Source organism: Nyctereutes procyonoides, unplaced genomic scaffold, assembly GCF_905146905.1.
Source record: "Nyctereutes procyonoides isolate TBG_1078 unplaced genomic scaffold, NYPRO_anot_genome, whole genome shotgun sequence".
NCBI classification, from domain to species: domain Eukaryota; kingdom Metazoa; phylum Chordata; class Mammalia; order Carnivora; family Canidae; genus Nyctereutes; species Nyctereutes procyonoides.
In genome coordinates, this window is record NW_026575140.1 from 31,297,786 (window position 1) to 31,321,628 (window position 23,843).

General features: G+C 62.2%; 1 protein-coding gene across 6 annotated transcripts in view; it reads right to left on the minus strand.

Annotated features, from left to right (window-relative positions):
• Positions 1-22,587, minus strand: part of TP73 (tumor protein p73) — a 42,261-nt gene extending 19,674 nt beyond the window's left edge. For 2 of the 6 annotated variants that reach the window (XM_055306049.1, XM_055306044.1), the window contains exons 1-3: positions 22,511-22,587; positions 22,085-22,205; positions 1,000-1,242 (exon numbers count right to left, since the gene is read on the minus strand). In XM_055306049.1, the coding sequence (XP_055162024.1) occupies positions 1,000-1,242; positions 22,085-22,205; positions 22,511-22,569 (423 nt within the window). In that variant the 5' untranslated portion in view covers positions 22,570-22,587. The remainder of the gene's footprint in view (positions 1-999; positions 1,243-22,084; positions 22,206-22,510) is intronic. The other 4 variants (XM_055306046.1, XM_055306045.1, XM_055306047.1 and 1 more) reach the window with 3 other exon arrangements.
• Positions 22,588-23,843: the final 1,256 nt, after the last annotated feature.

The window sequence follows — 23,843 nt, forward strand, 5'->3', positions numbered from 1 at the left end:
AACCTGGAGCCCCTTGGGACACCTGGGTGGCTCAGTGGTTGAGCGCTGCCTTTGGCTCAGGGCGTGATCCCAGGACTCCAGGATCAAGTCCCACATCAGGCTCCCTGCATGGAGCCTGCTTCTCCCTCTGCCTGTGTTTCTGCCTCTCTCTCTGCGTCTCTCATGAGTAAATAAATAAAATCTTAAAAAAAAAAAAAAAAAAAAAAAAGGAACCTCAAGTCCCCAGAACAGGAAGCTTAGCCACCGGGTCCTGGCGGAGGGGGGCACTAACCGCCTGCTTCTCTCCAAGCCAGTGACTCCCCCCGCCCCCGTGCCTGTTTCCACAGCTGTAAAATGGGACAATAACAGGTTCCACCTGGTGGGTTGCTGGGCGGTTTCAAGAGTCAACGTAAACTCAGAGCACCCCAAGAGAGGCCACAGGGGTGCGGGCCACCATCCAAGCTGGGAAAATCCCCACCAGGGGCCAGAATCCTCCAGAGCGCAGGCGGCAAGACCTGAAGACCTGAGTCCAAGGCACCGCGGATCCACCCCCAACTCCCAGTCTCATCCCCTGCTCGGAGGTGACAACTCAGAGGCTGCCAACCAGCAGACATCAGACCTCCCTGCCCATGCACTCTACCTGGAGGAGGCAGCTTCTGTGGACCTCATGCTCACCCAGGACGGGATTCAAGCCCCACCTCGACACCCGAGTGTCTTGGTGATGATGGTCGGACTCTGCCCCATGGACCTCACCCAGGAGCCACGTCTGCCCCTCTGGGGCTCTGCGGAGGCTGGCCGCTGGGGCCACACGTCGGTCCGAGGGGTGGGCACGCCCAGACTGCCCGGCCCCAGACCCGCCTCCTGCCCTATGCTCCTCCCGGCTCACTGCTTACTGCGGGGGGCCAGGCAGGAATCTGTGTGGGCACCTGGCCGGCCCTCCCTCGCTGCCTGGAGGGGGGCGATCACCCCTCCCACCCTCACAGCCCACAGATGCCCCTCGGGAGCAGGGGTGCGACTCACCGTCCAGGTGGCTGACTTGGCCGTGCTGGACTGCTGGAAGGTGACGTCGAAGTGGTGGGGACCAGGGTAGTCGGTGTTGGAGGGGATGGCCGGCGCAGGCGACATGGTGTCGAAGGTGGAGCTGGGCTGCGCGTAGGGTGAGTGGGTGGGCACGCTGGCGGCGTGCTCCGGGGTGTAGGGGCTGGCTGAGGCCGCGCGGCTGCTCATCTGGTCCATGGTGCTGCTCAGCAGATTGAACTGGGGCTAACGTGGGAAGGGGGAGGGAGGGGGACACACAGTCAGGCTGGAGCGTGGAGCGTGGAAGCGCGCGCCGGCCAGAGGTGTCCTGTTACAAGAGCCTTAAAGGGCCAGCAGCTCAGTCATCCCAAATATTTCCCGTCCCACCCCCCCAACTCCCGACAGGTCACTGCTTGTGTTGGGATAAACTGACATATTCACCTCGCCCTCCCCTCTCCATCAGCCTCCTTCTGTGCCAGGGTTTCCGTGGAGCACACCTGGAGGGGAGCTGCTGGCAGGGGAGGCTCCTGCCCGTGGACCTCCTGGCAGGCTGGGGGGAGGCACTCTCCAGGGGCAGCGTCCCCATCCCCCTAAGACAGCCCCAAGGAGGGAGACCCCAGGCCCAGGGAACCAGACAGAGGGAGGGATGGGCCAGGGCAGGGGGTGGGTCCCACAGTCCCCTCCTTCCCCCCCAGGGGCCCATGTCCCATCAACCTCCTGGGGTCCTGGGACCTTGTGATGGGTCAGCCCCTCCCTAGAGCTTCAGGAGGCCTGAGCATAGGAGGGAGGGGACAGCCCAATCCACCACAGATCAGGTCCCCTCTGGAGGGCAGGCAGGGAAGAAGACCCCTTTCCCTGCCTGGAGGCTTCAAGCAGGGGGGTGGGCTGGATGGGTAAAGAGCAGCTGATCTCCAAACACGGAAGCATCTCTTGCTTTGTGGCCAGAGGGTGATGAGGTTTGCTTTAATCCTCATGTGGGCCTCAGGTGGATGTGGCTATTATCCCATTTTACAGATGAGGACACTGAGGCACACATGGGGGTGATTGCCTGGGGTGAGGCACCAGCCACCCTCAAGGCAGTTACCCTGAGAGCCCTGGGGCCCGGGGTGCCCATGGGGGGCAGGGGCTGATGGGTACCAAGAGCGACGGGGGCTTACCCTGCAACCTCCCTTCACCAGTCTGCCTCCTTTAGATCCCAAAGCACAGGAGTGTATCCCCGGGGGGCGCAGGGGGCGGGGACCAGCTGCTGGGCCCCTTTCTGCCCTGGGTGTTTTTCTCCATCAGGAGGGTGGTGCTCATTACCCAGAGGCCCCTCCAGCTTAGCATTCCCTTGGAAGGCACATGTTTTTTCCCTTCCACTCTGCTGGTAAAAAGGGTCCTGGAGTCCCCACTGGAGGCTGCCCAGCCTGAAGGAAGCTTAGCACAAGTGATGACCCAGGAGGAGTGAGGTGACAGGTGACAGATTGTCACTAAAGCTGTGGCTCCATGCCTTCTGGAGCTCCGGCTGCAGCTGCCATCGGACCTCCAGAGCTGGGGTCCCACGTCCACCAGCCACAAGACAGGAGCCCCCTGCAGGCCCCGGCTGCAGCCTCCTTCCCCATCCAGCTCCCACTGCCTCCAGACTAGCCCTGCCATCAATTGTGCACGGTGGGGGGCGTGGCGGGGGGGGGGGGCACCAGCACCCACCATCATGAGGGGTAAGCGGATAAACAAACTGTGCTGTTGTAGACTGCAGCCACACGGGCAGGGCAGAGCCGTGGCCCAGGGGCTGGGTGGGGCTGGGGGCCACCGCTTGGGGGGTGCTGTTTTCCTCTGGACGTGATGCGGGTGCCCTAGAATTCACGGTGCACAGCAGTGGTGAGCTGCACATCACAGACATCGTGGCTCCATAAAGTTCTTCAGAACAAAACGACAGAGAGGAAGGAGGAAGAAGCCTCCTGCCAGGAGTTTGAGGGCCAGGCTGGGGAACCCCCCATTCTCATCCCAAGGGGCATCACTCCTGCATCCCTCCTGCCTCTGGCCTCTGTCTCCCCATCCTGACTGCGAGGGGGCCCCACAAGAGGGCTAACATGTATTGGAACCGTTGGCCACAGCAAGCTAAGCAGTGCTGGGGGTGCCCAGCACCCCGACTCCATACATGGTGCCACGAGAAAAATACAGAAATGAAGGATCTCACTCTCAGGTTCATGCTGAGCGTGTGACACACGGTGCATCATTTCTAGTGAATTAATTATTAAATTACTTCCATGGGTTTCTTTTTACATTTCTTCTGTGTGGCTCCTGGAAAATGCAAAATCATATGTGTGGCCCATATGGCATTTCTACTGGATGGTGCTGGACCCGAGTGTCCGGCTCCCACTCCCATCATCAGCTCTGCTATGGAGCTGCCCCTGTGGGCACATTCCCCAGGGGCTGCTGAGTGAGTGGCCCAGGGGACAAAAGGAAAGAAGGAAGGAAGGGAGGGAGGGAGGGAAGGAGGGAAGGAGAGAAGAAGAGGGGAAGGAAGGGAGGGAGGGAGGAAGGTGGGTGTGCAAGGCAGCAGGATGGACTCCCCTACACAGATGCCCAGGAACCTGGATGGACTGGGCATGAACCCAGCCTTCCCACTAAACCAGGCTGAGAGCCTCATGGGTCCTGGAGGGGGCAGGGGTCCCAGCCTGCCCCCAGCCCAGAGTCCCCATGGCCTCTCTCCTCCAGGTGACAAGCCATGGCCCCATGGAGCATCATCCCTGTGATCATAGAGCCCCCTCCCCAGGCCCCCAAGGGCTACAGGAGCCTTTCCACCTCCCGGGCCTCAGTGAAGACAGCAGACCAACCAACGGGGGCTCAGGTCTGTCCTCCCCACTCCGACCCCACAGCAGCAGAGCCCAGGTCTGTCCTCCCCACTCCGACCCCACAGCAGCACAGCCCAGGTCTGTCTTCCCCACTCCGACCCCACAGCAGCACAGCCCAGGTCTGTCCTCCCTACTCTGTCCCCACAGCAGGACAGCTCAGGTCTGTCCTCCCTACTCTGTCCCCACAGCAGGACAGCTCAGGTCTGTCCTCCCCACTCCGACCCCACAGCAGCACAGCCAGGGCCAGCAGGGCAAAGGGCCCCTGCCCCCCTCTTCAGGAGAAACGAGAGGCAGCCCCACGACAACAGCGTTGTTCAGATTTTAACTTGTCCACATTCTTTACTGATCTGAGGCGGGTGCCAGGGAATTAGTCACTGAACCAAAAGAGCAGAGGTGATAGCATCTGTGGGCCCAGGAGCCGAGCAGGAGGGAGCAGGAGGGAGCGGGAGGCTTCCAGTGGGCAGGGGCAGGCCCAGAGCCCTTTGAGAAGTGCAGGGAGGAAGCACTCTGCGTGCAAACACTGCTCCGGCAGCCAGGGCGCCCTCCTTTGGCCCCGGGCATTTTGTGGTCTGGGCGCCCTGAGAGTTACCCCTCCCCAGGGGAGCGGAGGCCACTGTGCAGCATGTGTTGGGCCACTGTGCGGAGGCCGTGTGGGGCTCCCTCTCGGGGTTCTGCTGCCCCAGGGGCACACCTCTGCCTGCACCCCCAGGAATCAGCAGGGGTTGTGTCCGAGAGTGGCAGGGAAACCCGCTGGTCGGGAAGTGCTCTGGTGGCTCCCAAAGGCCCTTCCTTCCCTCCCTTTGCATTCCTCCCAAGTGGGGAGCCTGAGAGCCCCCAGCCCGACCTTGCTGCCCAGATGCGGCCCAGCACAGCCACACGGAAGCCTGGGGGTCTCAGGAAGCTGGGGGAGGCCCACTTGGCAGCAGGAAGAACCTGGGCAAAACCAGGACTTTTTTGGTTTGTTTTGCTTTCAATCAGAACTCCCAAGAGAGTGGGCTAATTAGGACATGCCCAGCCCCAGGCGGCCCACATGTGCCTACATGTGCACACAGGGCTCCTGGGCCCGACCCAAGGAGGGCTGCAGGGCGGGAGTGAAGCAGCCAGCGGGTGGCCTCCCCTCTGGGTCTGAGGCCCTGCCTGGAGGGGTGGGGGGCTGGGCTCTGGGGAGGGGCTGGGGCAAGAGAGGGCCTCTCCTCCCAGATCCCCATGTGCCTTGCTGGATGGTGGCTGGTGGCCTGGGAGCTCTTTCCACCAACACTGGACAGGCTCCCCAAGACACACTCTGTGCATTTGCTGCACACACGTGTTCTGGTGCTCTGTGCACTGGGTCAGGGCCGAGAGGGTCCTGGGGCACAGGCAGCTCTGGCCGTGCACTGGGGTGTCCATCCCAGCCTTTGCGGGGAGCCAGGCTCGCTTCCTGGTCAGGCCCCTCTTGGGCCAGGATCCCAGGTGGCCCATTCCTGCTCAGAGGAGGGCACCCATAGGTCTGGGGGCTGCATGCACATGTGTGCTCACACACCTGCAGGGATGGGGCTGCTGCAGAGGGAGGAGGGGTAGGGTGAGCCCTGGGTGGACTGTGTCCCAGCACCTGCCCTCTTCTGGGAAAGGAGCTGGACTCTGGGGGCACAAAGTACCTGGAGGGTACTGCCCGAGGACCAGCAGGGAGAGGATGAAGGGAACCACATGGGGTGGAAAGGTCCCAGCTTCCAGCCCACCCCACCCTGTCATTGCATCACCAGCCAAGGGTCCTCCCCTCCTCTGCATATCCGCAGGGGGCCTGTGTGCTGGGAGAGCTGCGGCTCATTCACTCACTTTGGCCAGAGTCTCTGGTTTCCATCCCCTCCCCAGACCTCACTGCTTTGATCCATACCACCCAAGGCGTGGCAAGCAATAGGGGCTCTGTGGGGGTTCAGAGGCATCAGCTCCCTAGCCACCTGGCACCCCGACCCCCACAGGCGCAGAGGGCCCAGCCTGCCCACTGGTCCTCTTGCCCAGGAGCCTGAGTTCAGCGCAGCCTTGCAGTCCCTGCCCCACAGGCCAGACATCCCAGCCCAAGCTCCCAGTGCCCTTTGCTGGCCAAGCCAGCATTTCTGGTCTCCACAGGAGACAGGTGACTCTCCCGACCACCCCACTGCCCACCTACAGGCCTCTGTGTGTCCAGGTCCAGAGTGACTGCCACCCTCAAGGATCATGTCCTGGAGTGAAAGGAAGGGGACAGAAGGGACCTTCCAGGTCTGGCAGGGCAGAGCAGGGCTCTGAGGTCAGGAGGCCCAGGGGCTGAGGTCCCAGCCTCACCTGTGTGACCCAGCCCAGCACTCTACCACCCTTGGCCTCAGCTTCCCCATCTACAAAGCAGGGGTGAAGCCACAGGGCAGCCGTGCAGATCAGGAGGGTCCAGGGAGGCTGTGGTGCATGCATGACACACTGATCCCCCCTTCTCCACACAAAAGTCCAACAAAGTAACGGCTGCAGACGGGGACCCAGGCCCGGCCAGCCCCGGACCCTCACCCACTCACTCAGAGGATGGGGCTGAGCTCCAGGCACAGAGATGGGGCAAGCTGAGCCCCCCATGCCCGGAGAGGCCACATCCCACCATGCTGTCACGCCCAGCCCCAGACTGGGCGCTGGGAACCTGTGGGCCGAATGACACAGACCCCCAAGCACTCGTGGGCCCCTGGCACCGGCTCTTGCCTTGGGTGCTCTCTGGGGTTGAAAGCAGGTCCTGTACCCCCTGCCAGGAGCACCTGGTGGGAGCGGCCACGGTGCGTGGTGGGGACGGCCAGCCATGCCCAGGGGCCAGGCCACCTCTCTGCACCTACGCCCTCTTCTACTCTGTCGCCCGTCCCAACCGGCCCGAGTTCTCCAGAAATGGGGCTCATCCAGCTTCACTGGGTCCATCCTTTGACTGGGAGCTGGGTTTTGCAGTTTTGTAAGATTCCTATTGTACGTGTTTATTTATTTAATGCCAATGAACCATCTCAAATGAGTTTTGGGGATGTAGATGGAAAACAAATTGTAGAAGTTTGTGCTCCGCTCGCTCCCCAGCATCCGTGGGAACCTCTAGTGGACTCCAGGCTATTAAGGCAGGAAGAGCAAGAGCACAGGTGGGCTGGGACCGTGCGGCGCAACGACATGCAGGCGCATATGCAGGTGTCACCCACGCTCTCCCCAGAGGGAACAGAAATACTTGTCACTAGAATTTAAAACGACTCGTGTCAGTGGTCAGAGGCTCTGTTCCAGACTGACTCACCTAGTGGAGGGGACTGGAGGGACAGAGAGGACGTTTCCAGCCCTGTCCCTGCACGGGGCCAAGCAGGGGCAGCTGCGGACACTGGGCTCCAGCACTGGTTTAGGAAGACCTGTTTGTCCGTGCCACAAGGACACCGATTCCAAAGACAGAGCTCCTGCCCCTTTGGGCGGGGTGATATGGGGTCCCCCGGGGGCCTTGCTCCCAGCCTCCTTTGTACACTGCCGGTCCGAACCACAGGGCTTTTGCTCCTGCTATTCCCCTCCTGGAACACTGTCTCCTCACCACTGAGAGAGCCTTTCAAGACTCACTTCCTCCTAGAAATTGTAGGCTCTCCACCTGCTGGTGTCCTGGGGCCGAGTTCTCTCCCACTTTTCTGGGCAGGGTAACAGACATCATGAGGCACACCCTTGTGGGTTCGTATCCCATGGGCTGTCAATTTTCCTCTGGCTATAAGCCTCTAAAATACAGGTGAAGCTTGACTAACACCAGGTTAGACACCCCATGCAGCCCAAAATCCAAGGATGACTTATGACTCCCCCAAAGCTTAACCACTGATAACCTATCATTGACCAGAAGCCCTATCGATGACATCAAGCCAACTGACACAGATGCTGCCTGCTGCGTGTGTCATGTACTACAATCTCACAAGGAAGCAAGCCACAGAAAAGAAGATCTCGCTAAGAAAATCATCAGGGGACACCTGGGTGGCTCCGTCAGTGAAGGGTCTACCTTTGGCTCAGGTAGTGATGTCAGGGTCCTGGGATCAAGTCCCACATCGGACTCCCTGCTCAGCAGAGAGTCTGCTTCTCCCTCTCCCTCTGCTGCTCCCCACCACTCATTTTCTCTTTCTCTCTCTGTCTCAAATAAATCAATAAAATCTTTTTTAAAAAAGAAAAAGATCATAAGGGGAAACCTATTTCACTACTGTATTTATAAGAAAAAATCTGCATACAAGTGGACTCAAGCGGCTCAACCCCAGGGTCCGCTGTGATGGTTCTTCCAACAAAGGGTGCTGCTCCCCAGCTGCTCCAGCACCATACACCCTGGGTCCTCAGGACGTTCTTCCTGGACTAAAGCCCATCCTCTCCTCTGTGCAGAAAGCACGCAGGGGTCAGCGGGCCTGCAGGCCTGCCTGGACTCCTCTGCTTTGTGACCTTGGCCGGGTTCACACGGATGGTACAGGGATGCCCAGGCGTGGCTGTTGTGTTGGTACCATCAGGGTCCTCCATCCATTCCCTGAGGCTCAGGACAGTGCAGAGTGAGGACACTTCCAAAGTGCTTCCAAAGAAAGCCGAGAGGCCCAAATGCAATGCCAAGCACAGCCCACCCAGGACCTTCCCAGAAGTGGATGGTGGTGACACGCCCGGCTTGAGGCATCACAGTTCCTCCCCCCTTGCCCTCCTGCCCTCCCCACCAGGCCCCAGGTGGCCTCGCCTGCTGCATCCACTGCTCCCCAAGCCTGCAGCACCACAGGCATCCTGTGCAGCCCTAGGGCCTTGCAAACACGTTTCCCTTCCCAGCCCCAAGTGGAGGAATGGTCTGGAAGGACGATCTTCATGGCTCCCCCCACGGTCAGCCCTGGTGCACCCCGCCTGGTGTTCCAGCCACCTGGTGAGGGCCCTACTCAAGGCCACACCCTGCACCTCTGGCAGATAGCCGCCCTGGCTTCCAGCCCGTGGTAGGGCTGCCTGGCCTCCCTGGCCCTCCCTCAGCTTCCAGCCCCTGCACAGAGCCCACCTCCCCAGGAAGCATCCCGGCGCTGCTGCCCCGTCCTGGCTGGGCACTGGGGCTGGAGCTGAGCCCAATGGGCAAGGCACACAGATCCATCCTTTCCTGGGTCCGGGCGCTCCAGAGGTGGGAACTACATCATAGGGCCTTGGGCTTGGCCAGGGAATCGGGAGACTGGGGCCCTGACTTCACCACAGCCCGGCCGTGTGGTCCTCAACTTTGTGGAAAATAGGTGAACAGTGTGGCCGTGCTTCTTCCCCGGGACCAGTGTGCATCTGACTGGAGGAGTGTGTGATGGGCTCAGGGAGGGGCGGCCGGAGCCTCTGACACTGCTGAGCCTTCTGTCCAGATGCTCCTCCCCAGACCTCCACTGTGGGCGGGGGGTCCCCTGTTCCCCATGCAGATGCCACCTCCTGCGGGGAGTGCTCCCCACTCCTGGACGCAGCCCTGCCTGACCGGGGAGTGCACACCCTCTCCCTGGGGGTCCGGGGGTGCAGGCGGGAGCCCCCCTCATCTCAGAGGGCTCTCTCCCACCCCGAGGCTCTCTCCCACCCCGAGTGGGTGTCTACTCTGACCCCAGCAACCCCCAGCTCTCCAGAGAACACTAGCACTGGATTTTTTTTTTTAATCGAATATGAACTCCAAACCCCCTGATCTTCTCTGGCAGGCATGTCTGGGCTTGGGTACAACCTCGCCCAGAGGTGAGTGCCTGGCAAGCCGTCTGGGCTTCAGGGGGAGATAACCCATCCCGCTCGGAGCAAGACCTCCATCCTGCGGTGTTTCCCACAGCATCTCCCGGAGTCTGTGATTAAACGGGTGGAAATGCCAACAAGACCGGACTCGTGCGGGGGGGGGAGGCACCCTCTCCTCCTGAAAATATGCGCTTACACTCTCTCCTCACCCGGGGCTGAGGCAAGGCTCTGCCCAATCTGCGCCAGGACCAGGTGGAAGTTTCCACACCTCGCGCCGGAGAAACGCGCCCCCAGAAGCCCGCTGCTGCAGCTGCTGAGGCGTGTGTCTGCAGGACACCCTGCCCACCGCCGCCTGCACACTGCACTGCGCACACCCGGGGGGCAGCCTGGGGCCAGGCTGGGTCCCCGTGCGTCCCTGGGCTGCGCCCTGCCAACCTCGGCGGGGCTGCCCATAACCTGGGCAGGGGGACCACGGATGCACAGACTATTTCAATCCCCAGGACAGAGCCCCATCCAGACCCCAGCTCCCGGAGCGCCCGGGACCTGGAGCAAAGTGGGGTGCAGCTCACGGAGTACCCCTCGGCCCTGCATCACTGGGGACAGGCAGCCTTCCCGTCCCCCTGCCTGCTGCCCCAGAGCCTGACCCTGACCCAGGCATCTGCCCTGACACCCCTCACCCACGTCTCCTTGTCTGTCTGTCCATTCTGCAGGGGCTGATCAGGCCCCGCCCACACCAGAACCCTCTGAGGAGCCGCTCCTGTCCTTAGTGGCATGTGCAATAAAGGTGCCAGGGAGGATGAGGGAGAGTCAAGAGGGTGCCAGCTCAGATGACCAGGACCCAGAGTTGGAGGAGCAGCCATGAAGGCTCTGGGGTAGACAGACAGGCCAGCCCATTGCCCCTGCCCGCTCTGCTGCCTGACAGCCCCCAGGCTAGGTTCCCCTCCACACACACCCAGGAGGTGCCGGGGTGGGGGGGGGACAGCGGCACCACACAGACACGGCCACAGCCTCCAGAGCCGTGCTTGTGCAAGGCCACAGCAGCAGGCAAACCAGCCTGTGAGGCTGTAGGGGCTCAGGCTTCAGGACAGGCTGGACACAAACACCACCCGGCATGGGCAGGGGGAGGCGTGGGAAGGCGTGGGAGCCTGCAGACTGGATGCCAGCAAGCAGAGGAAGGGCTGAGGGGGACGGTTCAGCCAGGGGACCTGCTGGCTCCGAGTCAGAGGCAGTGAGGTGGCCATGGCATGGTGCTGGGGCCTGGCACCCCCAGAGGACACACTGGTGGGCTCCTAGGGCAGGGGATGCCAGGTGTGGCAGTAGGCAGGTCAAGAAGAGCTCCCAGGTTTCAGCCACACAAAGGAAGACTGGATGTTCCCCAAGCTGAGACTGTGGGGGAGGTGGGGCTGCAGAGAGGTGGGGATGGGCTCCGCAGAGATGGGCCCAGAGCCTGGCCAAGGGGGTAGGGGAGTGTCAGAGTGTCAGCTCCGTGAACAGGATGGTGGTGATACCTCCATCCCCCAACCCCCCAACCCCCCGCCCCTGGGCAGGCTCTGGGTTCCCCTTCTGGAACAGTCCATTCCTTCCCAGGCCCCAGAGTCTCGTGCTCCTGCTGCCCCAGGTCAGGGAGAGGACACCGGTGGCCGAGGCCCATGCTGCTGCACAGACCCCTGGCCGCTCCAGCTCTGCTCCATCTAGTCACTTGAACACCTCCTGTCTGGTCCCCGGAGGCCCTGTCCCTTTTCTGTCCTCACTGCCCACCCCCCACATCACTGGCTCCTGGCTCAGGCAGCCCCTCTTGTGTCCTGGGAGGTGTCTGTCTGTCTGTGATCTGGTTACTCTCCCTCCGTGCAGCGCACGCCCGTGCTGGGACGCCCCCCTCCCCTAGTCATCTCCACCTGCCACCTGCCCCCCCTCCCTCGCTCCCTGTCTAAGCGGCCACTCTGCTAGTGCAGCTCAGACTCCCCCTCCTCTCCCGCGGCCCCTTCTCGCCCAGCGGCCACAGCTGATGAGCAGCTCACGTGGATGGAACTGGAGGGTATTATGCTGAGTGAAGTAAGTCAATCAGAGAAGGACAAACATTATATGGTTTCACTCATACAGGGAATATAAAAAATAGCGAAAGGGATTATAGGGGAAAGGAAAGAAAATGAGTGGGAAAAATTGGAGAGGGTGACAAAACATGAGAGACTCCTAACTCTGGGAAACAAACAAAGGGTAGTGGAAGGGGAGGTGGGAGGTAGGACGGGGTGACAGGCAAGGAGCAGGGCACTGGACGGGATGAGCAGTGGGTGTTATATGTTGGCAAATTGAACTCCAATAAAAAATATACAGAAAAATCCAAATGTGAGGTTAAAGTTTATAAAACTTTAAAATATATTTAACGTCTCATCATTTCCTTTGTTTTGCTTAACAATAAAAATATTAATATATGAAAAAGAAAAGAAAGCAGAGCTCACTCTTCACCCCACATTCTCCTCCTGCAGGTTCCCATCTGAATAAACAGGTGGCGACCCCCTTCACCCAGCCTCCTGGGTCCACCCTGGGTCACCTCTGCCCTCACCCCCAGCCCACCAGCAAATCCTGTTGGGAACCCAGGGGTGCGGGCTGCCTCCCCTGCGCCCACCTGGCCCGAGGAGGTGAGGAGGCCTTGTCCCTCTGCGGGTGTATCCAGCGGCGTCGGGCTTCCAGCCTCGGCCCTGCCCTCCTGTGGTCCGCTCCTAGCACTGCAGCAGGGGCTCCTTCCAGAACCCCGGCAGGATCTCGTCCTTCCTCCCCCCATGGGCCTCGGGTACAGGAGGTGCTTGCTTAGAACAAATTTCTTGCTGCACTGATTGGCTTTTCCCAGCAGGGCCCTTTCTACCCAGAGGCTGCGGTGTCTGCAAAGAGAGAGCGACCAGACCCACGCCGCACAGGGGATGCAAAGCGCTGTGCCCTCTGGAGCTGTTCCAGGACAGTGGACACTGGTATTCACACAGCACCCCTTCCAGCACCCAGCATGGACTGGCAGACAGTGGGAAGAGGCCAGGCCCACACGCCCATGACCCAGCTCGAAGACCCTGCAGTCCAGACAGCCCTGGCCCTCGACACATAGGCACGAAAAGAGCCAGGGGAGCCTAATACTGACCTTGCTGATCTCTTGAGACTTTAAAGCTTTGCTGACCAGTGAAACAGCCCCAAAGACTAGTGAATATGGCAAATCACAATATTTCCAACCGGGAAAAGCCAACCCGGGGTGCCTGCTATGGGTTGTGGGCAGCGTGGCCTCAGGTGGGAGGGGCCCTGCGTGGGGGCAGCTGGTCAAACACAGGTGGGAGAAGCTGCCGCAGACAGAGGCCCCAGCCCTCTCAGTGCCAGCCCCATGCCCCCAGTAAGTGCCAGCCGCCACCAAAGGCAAGAGTCGTTCAGCCCTCGACGGAGAAGCAAACCCTGAGTACAGCTAAACCTGCGGGGAGAGGGGGTACCCTGGCGCCCGGAGCAAACCCAGTGGGCAGCATGGTGCTCAGACAAGGAACCGGGTCACACAAGAAACCTGGCTGCGTGCTCCTTCCCTGGGCCTGGGCTGGGCTGCTGAGCACATGAGCTCCTCCTGTACAACCCTACTTGTTCGTTTTGGGGTTTCAGGTGGTTTGGGCCAAACCTGCTTCCTCTTTCGTGATGCTGCACACAGCGGGAAGTGTCTGTCCCTGAAGGAGGAAACGGATGCTTTTATAAATCAGTACGACCCGGCTGGCCCACTTCCCCTGGGGGCAGAGGTTCTGGCACCTTCAACCTGCCCTGGTCACACACACACACCAGAGCTGCTTGCTGGGTACTTGCCGACAGAGATGTCCTCGGTAACACAGAACCAAGTGATGATGTGCCTGACCCTGTGGGTCCCTGGACGCCAGTGGCCCCTGCTGCCCACCACTCACATGGGGGAGGCAATGCTCTCTCCATGGTCCCAAGGCGGGCCCAGTACCCCGGTCCCCACACCTGGGGAAAGAGGCCACGTGACAGGCGTGCTCAGCACCACCTGGCATCTATACTGCGAAGCCACTTCACTAGAGAGAGAAGGTTATACCAGAGTGCCGGGCACCCAGGCTTCTTGGCTGGCTGTGCAGGCACTGGCCTCCAGGGCCTGGGACCTTCTGCTCTGGCTTGGGTTGCATGTGTGACAACCAGATGCCCCAGTGGCAGGTGGACAGCCCCTCCTGGCTCACCAATGACGTGGGCCATGGGTAAATGAGCCAGTGACAGAGTGAGTGATGGGGAGAGGACGGGGAGGAAGGATGTGCCCTCCCTGCCCAGCACTTGCACACACTGAATTTCAGACAGAAGGCTCGTGTTCAGGGTACGGAGAGGCCATGGAGCCTCCAAAGGTGAGTGTTCAGAGCCAGGACCAGAGTCAGGCCATATAGACGGGTCACCCACACCCGCACCCCTCCCAGGCCACACACACACTGTCACTCTTCCCATGGCCTTGCTGGGGACACAGGCGCCTAGCCCAACCTGTGAGGCACACAACACGCACGCGCATACACGCACGTTCTCACCCGAGTGCACACTCACACACAAGGACATTGTGCACTTGCACACGCAGCCCAGAACACAGTTCTCCAGAGGCTGGTGTGCCCCCAGATCTTTGTGGCTCAGACTCCCTGTCCTCTGCCCGTGGAGCCTAGGGTGGCTGCACTCTGCCCAGCTGTCCGTCCTGTCCCTCAGTCCATGCTGGGTCCCCACAGGGCACCAGCTACCCGCAGCCCCCACTCCACCTGCCTCTACCCTCCACCCACTCAATTAGCAGCCTGGTGTCTGCCTGGCCCTAGGGACCTGGCAAGTCTGGAAATGAGCCCAGATCCCCAGGGTCCAGGCTGCAGAGGCCAAGCGAAAGCTACAGGCCCTTTCTTCCCCCTGCCAGGCCGCTGCTCCTCTGTGACACAGAGACAGGGCGCTTGAAGGCCAGCCTGCCGCAAGTCCTTGACCTTGAGCCCAGACCACACCAAGTCAGCCTAATGAGCAGATGCCCAGAAGAGGATGCTCTCGACCTGGGACCTCAGAGCCCGAGCCCTGGGAGAAGGACGACCTCCAGGGTAGGCTGAGCTCCCGGTAGCTGGGGACAGGGCAGGGCAGGGTAGTTTGTGTCCCCTGGGTCTAGGACAAAGCCTCCAGCCCACAGCGGGGGAGCCTCAGCAACCTCCACATCTCAGGGTGGCCACCCAGCCCCGACTGGGTAACCACTCACCCTCCTCTCCATGCCCGCTGGTTCTGCCCAGCCAGTGAGCACCGGTTCCCAAGCTCCTCCAGGATGTGCTGGCACCTGCCTCTGTGCCCAGGACCTGCCCCAAACCCTCAGCGCATCCTGCCTGCCTCGGCGTACCCTGGGTTGTGGCACCCCAGCCAGCAGCAAGTGCTTGCCCGGGAGACAGACGAGAGAATGCCCCTCCTAACCCTCCATGGCAGCGAGGGCCTGCCAAGGCGGATGGAGATGGGGTCCCGACCCACGCGGCACACCTACCGTGGCAAAGTGCTGCATGGGGTCACCGACGTAGAGCATGGTGGGCGCGCGGGAGCCCGCACACGCCGGGAAGCTGGCGTGCGGCGGGTCGAGGCATGGGTCTGGGTGGCCGGGGGGTGCGGGGCGGAGTGGTAGCCGCTCGGCAGGGTGCACCCAGGCGCAGAGGCTCCACGGCTAGGGGGGCGGGAGCCGAGGATGCTCCAGGACATGTGGGCGATTCGCTGGCATCTCCTTCTGCCTCAGTTCTGTCAACCAGCTGCATCTAACAACAAAACCAGCGGCCCACCCCTTTATCCCTCATGCCTATTCATCACAGTCCAGGCAGGCCCCGGCTTGCCCACTGATGTGTCGGACCGCACCACGGAGGCACACGGGGAGGGGCGGCGTGCAGGGCCGGCGCCCACTCCGCACTTAGGCCACACCTGGCTCCCCCAGGGATGCCCCCCACAGGAGGCTCAGGGGGCCACAGGCTCCCACTCCTGAGCCCCAGGGAGTCAGCCCGGGCGCTCTTGAGACCTCTGTGGGTGAGACTGGGCCACCCCAAAGGGAAGAGATGGTGCTGTGGCCCTGGCGCCCTGGGCGGAGCAAATTTCCCTCCCGCAGGGAGCACGGTGGTCCATGGGGTGCATCCGGAAAGCTGACGGAGAGAAGCACCTGGGAGACTGCTCCCCCAGCCACCCCCAGGGACCCCTGCTGCTAAAATGAGCAGCCAAGGCGTGGCCCGGGCCCGCAGCAGTGGATTGAGCCGGGGGACCTGGAGCTTGTGTCGTGCTCCAGCCCCAATGGTCCCGAGCCCCTGGAAACAGGGACGTGGCCCAGAAGGGGGGCTGCTGCCCCGCCTGGCAGGGGCTCGCGGTGGCCACGGCTACTCCCTTTCTGGAGTCTGCATGTCCGCTTTAGTGTAACCACCTTTGGCACAGGGTTGCTTTGGGGTCGGGGCGGGAATCCCCCCTGGAAGCAGGCAGGGCCTCGGTCCTGGGCCTACACAGATAAACCACATGAAGCTGGACGTGCCCCCTTCGAGTTCCAAGCACCACCCCCAACAAGAGCTCAGAGGCCTAGGAGGTGCTGCGGAGACAGCTGCTGTTCTCCACGCAACCTGAGACAATGAAGGGAGACAGAGGCAGGGAATGGGTTCTGCAGAGGGGCCCAGGTTGGAAGTCCTGGCTGGGGGCAGCAGCTGACAGCCTTCTTGGCCAGGAATGCTTGAAGACGGGAAGGCTGGGGCTGGGGGCCCCGCTGCCGCCTCCCCCCTGGCCTGGGGTCCCATCCTTCAGTGAGGCTTTTAGAGGACGCTGGAAGGAGAGGCACCTTGTGGGCCAGGCAGGTGGGCTGGTGGACCACAGGACCCAGAGCCAGGTGAGACAGGAGGAGGGGGGGTTCAGACCCCCAGCCCCCACTCCCCAACCTCTCAGGGCTGGGGTCCCCGCCTGGCAGGGGAGCATCCCCAGCTGGGGAGGTCAGCCGTCCTCCTCATCCTGCTGGAGTTGTAGAAGCCAAGAGGGGAGAGCAGAGGAAAGAAGACTCTGAGGTCAGAGACCCCAGGAACGGGCATAGGCTGGCACCCGGGGGACCCAGCGTGGGGACTGAATCCCCAGGTGGCCCATGCCCTGCCTCCCCCTCTCCTTGGAAGGCACTGTAAATGCAACGACAGCCCCTGTGATCAACCAGTCAACTCTGAGTTGATCAGAAAAGAGGCTACACAGGTGGGCCAGGCCTCATCAGATGAGCCCTCCAAAGAGGTCAGGGACACATCGTCTGCTGGCCTCAAGGAGCCATCTGCCAGGCTGTGCCACCACCATAGGGCAGCGGATCGCAAGCAGCCTCCAGGGGCTTAGGACAGCCACCCTCGAGGAAGCCGTGACCTCAGCTTCACAGCTGCGAGGAACTGAATTTTGCCAACAAGCAGAGTGTGGGAGGGGCCCCGGGCCAGACGAGGCTGCGGTCCTGGCTGACACTCCACAGCCTGGGAGCCTGGGGCAGGGGACCAAGGGGAGACACACAGGACTCCTGGGCCACAGAGACTGAGGCAATGAGGGCTGTTTTAAGCCACCAAGTGTGTGGTGGACCTTGGGCAGAGGAAGGTCCACACTCTGGGGGAGCTCAGGCCACGGGGAGGCCGGGGGACACAGGCCAGGCCAAGGGGAAGCTGGCTTCCCAGAGAGGGGGTGTCTGGTGGGAGAGGCATCCCCCAGGGACACCCCCCACAGGAGGCTCAGGGGGCCACAGGCTCCCACTCCTGAGCCCCAGGGGGTCAGCCCGGGCACCCTTGAGCCCTGGCAGGAGCACCAAAAGCAAAAAGACCAGGACCTGGGGGCCCTGCCCACCCATGCTGCAGGGTCCCCACAGAGGCCCCTCCCTCCCTGTCCTGACCACCCGCAGGCAGGTGGCTGCGCTCACCCACGGAGTGTGTCACAGAGCAGGCTCCATGACCTGGTGGCAGGCTGGGGCGCAGCTCTGTGCACCCCGGAGGAACTCCCACCCCAGCCCAAAGAAGGAAGTTGCTGCTTGGGGCTCACAGTCGACGGCAGGCAAGCTGGGGTCCTGGAGCTGCCGGGGGCAAACTGAACCTGCTCCCTGACCTTGGGCTCCACCCCCACATCTTCCCTGAGGAGGGAGCATCCCTTCCTTCCCCCTGCATGCCTATGCCCAGGGGTCCAAACTGGGCAGAAGGGACCCCTCCCTGGGCCAGGAAGGTCTGCCCTGGGTGATGGTGGGGTCTTGGGCCTGGGAGGGGCTGTAGGTTCTAACCTGGCTAAGCAGCTCTCCACGGGCACCAGAGCAGGTGGCAGTGGGGCCCCAGCGCAGATCAGCTGTGCCTGCTGCCCCTGCCGGCCCCAGTCCTACCCCGTGGCCCACCTGCCCATGACAGCTGTCACCACAGAAAGGCGCCAGGAGAGGCGGGAAGGGACTCGGGGAGGGAGGGCCCAGAGCTCCACACACTCTGCAGGGGAAGCTGGGAGGAGCCAGTGGAGGGAGGCAAGCCAGCCAGCCTCACTGGGCACCTGCCCCCTCTCCTTCTCATGCGTGCATCATCAGAGCTGGGAGGGGGCCCCCCTGGGAGCCCAACCCCTGGTTTGTCCTCAGGGGACGCTGAGACTCGGAGGGGACACGCAGACTCTTAGCTCAGGCCCAGCGCCTGCAGAGTCCAGGGGGAATTGGGACTCCAGCTGCCTGCTCAGGACGCCCAGGGCACTCACGATGAAGAATTTCATCCCGTCTGTGCCCACCCCCCAGGTAGCAGGGGGCCTCAAGGCCCATGCAGACCCCACAAGACTGGCCTCTCACGGCATCAGCCAACCCTCCCCCTGAGCCTCTGGGGACGCCAGGGACCTGGCTTTTATGCACCCTCCCCTGGTGGGAGGTGGGAGGCCTGTTTGAGGGCTGGTGCTGGGGAGTGAGCCACGTGGGGTAGGCTGACACGGTCACCACCCAGGGCATGGGCTCTTCCTGCAGGAACCCCAAGGAGGGCAAGTGGCGACAGAGGCCCCAGGGCGTCAGGTCCTTCCCTGGCACAGCTGATCCCAGGCCCTCTGTCCTCGGGGACACAGTGCTCTTAAACACGGAGCCTGGTCCCTGCCTCCCCTGCACAACGTTGCTTTGTCACGCACTCCCCATGGCCAGGCACCACCCTCGTCCTTGCAGTCCTGCTGAGGCTGACCAGGTAGACAAGGAAGCTACATGCATCACCTGGCAAACAAGAGGTAGTGAAGGGACGGGTCTGGGGGCTCCCCACACCCACAGTGGCCTCCCAGCAGGAAGCCTGCTCTGGGCCCTCTCAGCCCTATGGACCCTGGCAGCAGTGACCTCCGGGAGCTCACTGTCCCCGCAAGAATCTCTGCTCTGGGACTCCTCCAAGGTCTGCCAAGGGGCCTGCTGGCCTACTGGGGCCCGTCCTCTCCATTGCCTGCCTCAGCTGCCTCGGCTGGCCCCATGTGGCAGGAGGGTGTCCAAGGACGATGACTGACCCTTCCTGCAGAGCTGGGCAGGGCCTGTGCTCCGGCCCACATGTTCCATCACCTCAGCTTCACAAGCAAGGACACCAAGGCTCAAGGTGGAGGGGGATGCATTCCGGGACAGCCTGGCTCCTCAGGTGGGCCATTACCCGTCCTACTTGTCCCCACCGGCCACTCAGGCAGTGATTCAGGGCCTCCTGTGGGCCTGCCACGGCCTCTCTTCCAACTGTGGTCTGACTGTGGCAGAAGCAGTGCTCAGAAACCTGCACAACCTGCGGGACGGGATCTGCCCCACAACCAGCAGGGCCCCAAGGCTCCAGACAGTGGGAAGTGCCACCCCAGAGGAACAATGTCCCCCCACTCAAGGACGGTCCCCATCAGCCCAGTGGACAGCAGGCCTTTCCACCCAGCCGAGTCACAGTCTCAGGGCTGGCAGAAAATGAAGGACTCAGCTGCTTCCTTGCCCCAAGGCCTGGCCTGGGCAGCCTCTTGTCCAAGGTCACCTGCCTGGAGCCCGTGGGTGGAGGGAGTTCCCAGGCTGGGCTGGACAGCACCACGGGGTAGCAAGCTCCAGGGGTTCCCACTTGCACTGGCCCGGGCCCCTGAGCACACCAGGCAGGGGTCCCTGGGTGGGACAGAGGGACGGCGGGGCACCTGGCTCTGACCCAGCTGCTGAGCTGCCTCCATCTCTGCATTTGGGCCACCTCGGGCCACACGAGGGTGAAGAGTGGCTCAGGCAGGCTCTCGGTATGGTGCTGCCACAGACCAGTGTCTGAGCTGCGACGGGACCAGGCGGGGCAGGACGAGGCTGCCCCGGTGGCCCCGGGGAACCCCCACCTTTGCAAATGGAGCTTTGCATGCAGGTGGCTCAAGTGTGACTTCTAGAAGGTGGGTCCCTACCTGAGAGGCGGGAGGCCATGTCCTCACTACCCGACTCCTGCTGAGAGACATGCTCCTTCCTGCCTAAGCATCCTCCGGGTGGATGTGGAAGGCACCCACCCTGTGGGAGATTAGAGCCCCTCCTGCCTATTGCAGCACAGAATCCCCTCCCGACGCTGGGGCAGTGGAGTGAGCCGGGCCGGGGGGGTGGGGGCTCCCAGACTCAGGACACAAACCTCTCAGGAGACTGTACTCGGGGTCTCCCCTCCCTGGACCTCCTGCCCCTCCACAGGGTCGATGGCATGAATGCCTGGCAGCCAGCTTTTCTACTGTGACCGAAGTGCCTGACGTTTGATCCTGAGGCAGTTACATACCAGACCCCCATCCAGAATAAACGTATGGCCTGTTGCCCAGCTAGAGAAAGAGCCAGCACCTCCCCTGCCCCCACCGTGTGGTTCCACTTGGACAAAGCCCTGAATGACCTGGAAAGCTGACCACTTGAGTGACCCTGCTTTCCAGCCCGGGCTTTGATATCCGATAGCTACCAATAAAGAGTGAGCCCCCAAGACCCCAGGTCCTCCCCCTGCCCCCAGTAAAAGCAGCCACTCCACCCCATCTGCGCGCTCTCTTCCCCGCCCAACCCACACCTGGCTGTGTGGCCCCTGGCCTGCCCTGTGCCCTCCAGCCCTGTCAGCAAGACCCTTGTTCAAAGTCACTGATATGTGTCTTGCCATCGTGCGAAGAGCAAGGCTGGTCCACCCACAACCGTGGCTCCATCGGGAGCTGTCTGCGGGGCTCGCTGTGGAGGACACTGTAGTCCAGGAGGGGGTCCCGGGAGGGGAGAGGCCAGGACCGTGGCCCCCGCGGGTAGAACAGAAAGTGTTCTGAAGGGGCAGGACACAGCTTCTACCTCTGCACCCTGGCCTTTGAGGCCGATGCTTCCGCACGTCTGCCTCAGCTTCCCCAGCCATAAAATGGGAATAAACAGGCACTGAATGTGGCGAGCTGTTCTCACCCCAATGGTCTCCTGAGTGGGGCAGGACGCCGGGGCCAGGCAGGCAGATTCCTCAGACCCAGTGGGAAAGGTTCCGAGAAATGGCCATCACGGGGCTCCCTGTCCACCACATGCCAGCCCTGGGCTGCAACTGCCCAAGTCCCACTGGGCTAGCCTAGTGTCTTCAATGGACACCATGGAGAACACGGAGGATGCCCCCGCCTCCTGGCTTCACTCTGCTCATTCACATGACTGGAGCCCACACGGCCCTTGCTGGCTGCCAAATGCTCAGGGTTCCTCAGACGTGGGGAGGGGGCCAGGCTCTCCTGGCCTCCAGAGTTCTCAGCTCAGCCTCCTTCCTGTGCCCTGGCTCTTGGCCTGGGGCTGACGCCCTGAGACAGACATGCTGGGCCTCGGGGAGGCCAGTGGCCAGCACAGCTCCCATCCGGGGATATGAAGCAGCCCGGGAGTCTAGCAGTGGCTGTCCCAAGGGGGCAACTGCAGGAGGGATGCCGGGGCCTCCCTAGGGCCAAGGGCCCTCACACCCCCTCCCTGTTTTCAGCCTGCCTGCACCCTCCACTGATCACACAGGGTCTTGCAATGGGCGGTCAGAGAGAGACACAGGGACGTGGCCACCACCTAGCTACCACAACCCTGCCTTCTTGCCAAGAGGAATGCCTGGGGCGGGAAGACCTGAGACAGGGCAATAGGGGGTCAGGCCTCAGTTATCCCTGCATGTGCCCAGCTTGTTCCTCCTCTGGAAACAGCAGCTCGGTCTCCCTCTGGGGCTCTCTTCTCACTCCCCTTGGTTCCATCCCGCCCCTGTCCCAGGGGACCCAGGTTGATCAGGGGCATGAGAATGGCCCAGACGTGGGCACCAAACCACGTTCAGACCAGTGAGAGGCAGGCCTGCTGGACTACCAGCAAAGAGGGTCCTCCTGACGGGAAGGGAGATGCTGGTGGGGCCTGGTCCCTTCCACAGAGACTAGAGGCTGCCTAAGAACACAGCCACCGTGGAGTGGAGAAAGCAGAGCGAGAGACAGAGAGACAGCCGTTTGATCACCTAGATCCAGCCATGTCTGAATCCATTCCTACCCCTGGACTAACAGTTTCATGAGCTGATATATTTTCTACCTTGCAGCTGAGATGTCCTGACAAACCTGCCGAGGAAGCCTGTTTCCTGCCCTGCAGGCTCCCCGGCAGAATGGTCCACACTTACTGCCCCCACCCGGAGACCTCCACAGACAGCAGCCCCACTTACCATGACAGGTGTGGTCATGCCCTGCAGGTGGAAGACATCCATGCCTGCCTCTGTGCCGCCCACCACCTCACTGTTTCCCTGGTTTGGCTGGGGAAGGTCAAAGTAGGTGCTGTCTGGTTCCCTGGGAAGAGAGGGGCAGAACCATCAGTCCCAGACTGCCCCGGCCCAGAGCTCCTGGGGACCTTGCCTTTCCTGCCCACAGGAGCCCTTCAGCACACCGTGTATCTCCTCTGCTGGCCTCTGCAGGCGAGGCTGCCAGGGAGGCATGGACACACGTGAGCTCTGCCCCTTGGATCTCAGGCCAGCTGGTCGGAGGAACGAGCCCAGACCCTGACCCTGCATCCCCAGGAGAAAGCCCAGGCCAGCAGTCCCTGCCTCCCTATCACCTAGCCCATGTCCCACCCTGGCAGCTGGGGAAGTACTCACAGGGAGCTCCAGAGGTGCTCGAACGTGGCCCCCTCGTCGTTGGCGGTGGACTGGGACATCTTCCCTGCACCTGGCCCCGAGGGCGGCTTGCTCTGTGAGGAGGGAAGAAGGACATGGGTGCTCTGGGAAGGCTGGCCTCCGCCCTCCTTAGGCATCTCCAGGGACTGGGCAGGCCAACACTCTGACATCAATGGCACCCCAATGATGAGGAGGGAACACCTTTCAACCCCCCACTTCATCCTCCCCTTTCCTGGGCAGAACCCCACCTTGCAGAGGGGCGGGCCTGGCTCCAGCCCCCAGTTGGGAGGGGGTGCCCTGGGTAGCAGGGGCTCCTCAGAGCCACCACCTATGAGGGGGGTGATGACAGCACCCCTCCACGAGGCTGCAGGCACCTTTGGGAGCTTGAATTGAGATCCTTGCTGTGCCTGGATCACAAGGAACACTAAACACGTGTGGCCACTCTCACTATGAACTGTCTCTAGGCTTAGCCTTCAGGGCTCAAGTCAGATTTGAGGGCTCCTGGTACCTCTGATGCCCCCAGCTCCGAGGTCACCCACTCTCAGGAGGGGCCTGTGCAGGGCATGTCCAGAGGCTGGAGCCGAGCCCCAGATCTGAGGCTGGCTGTGCCCTAGGGCTACAGGATGTCAGATGGCTTCCCCCTCAGAGACGGGGTCCTCCCCTGCAGCCTGGACACAAGAGCAACTCCAACCCTGTGAGCAAGGCCAGGCCAGGGCCGTGAAGCTGTTGCTGGGGCGGGGCGACTGCCCGTGGGTTTCCCCCAAAACAGGGGATGCCCAGGGACTGGGGTGCCCGATCTGGTGCCCAGACAGGCTGACCTGTGTCACCAGCATTTCCTCTCCCAAGAGCAACCATGCCCAGCTCCCACCCCATAGCGGCCCTACAGTGGCCCTGCCATCCCAGGACCAGTCCTGGCACAGCTGGGGCTCCTGACTTCCAGTGATGGAGAAGGGAGGAAACCAGAGTCTGCCCTACCCCCCACCCCCTGCCAGTGGTGTCTCCCCGAGCCACCCTCGGGTCCTTGGCAAAGGGCCGGGGGAATCAGTTTGGCCACCATCCACCTGGCATTGCCCAAGTAGGCAGGCCTGGACCTGCCCACAGCCATCGGGGGAGGGAGGGCAAACCCACCATCTGTCACTCGGTCCCCAGGTAGGCGGGCGCTGGTGGAGGTCTGGGCACTCTCCTGAGGCCACCATGTGCCAGGCCACCGGTCTCTGGAGCAGTGGCACGAGCCAGGAAGGCTGCCTCAGCGGCAGGGCTGGGCACCGGCAAGGGAGGCCCAAGGGCTGGGGCGGGCCGGACAAGGATGGCCTGG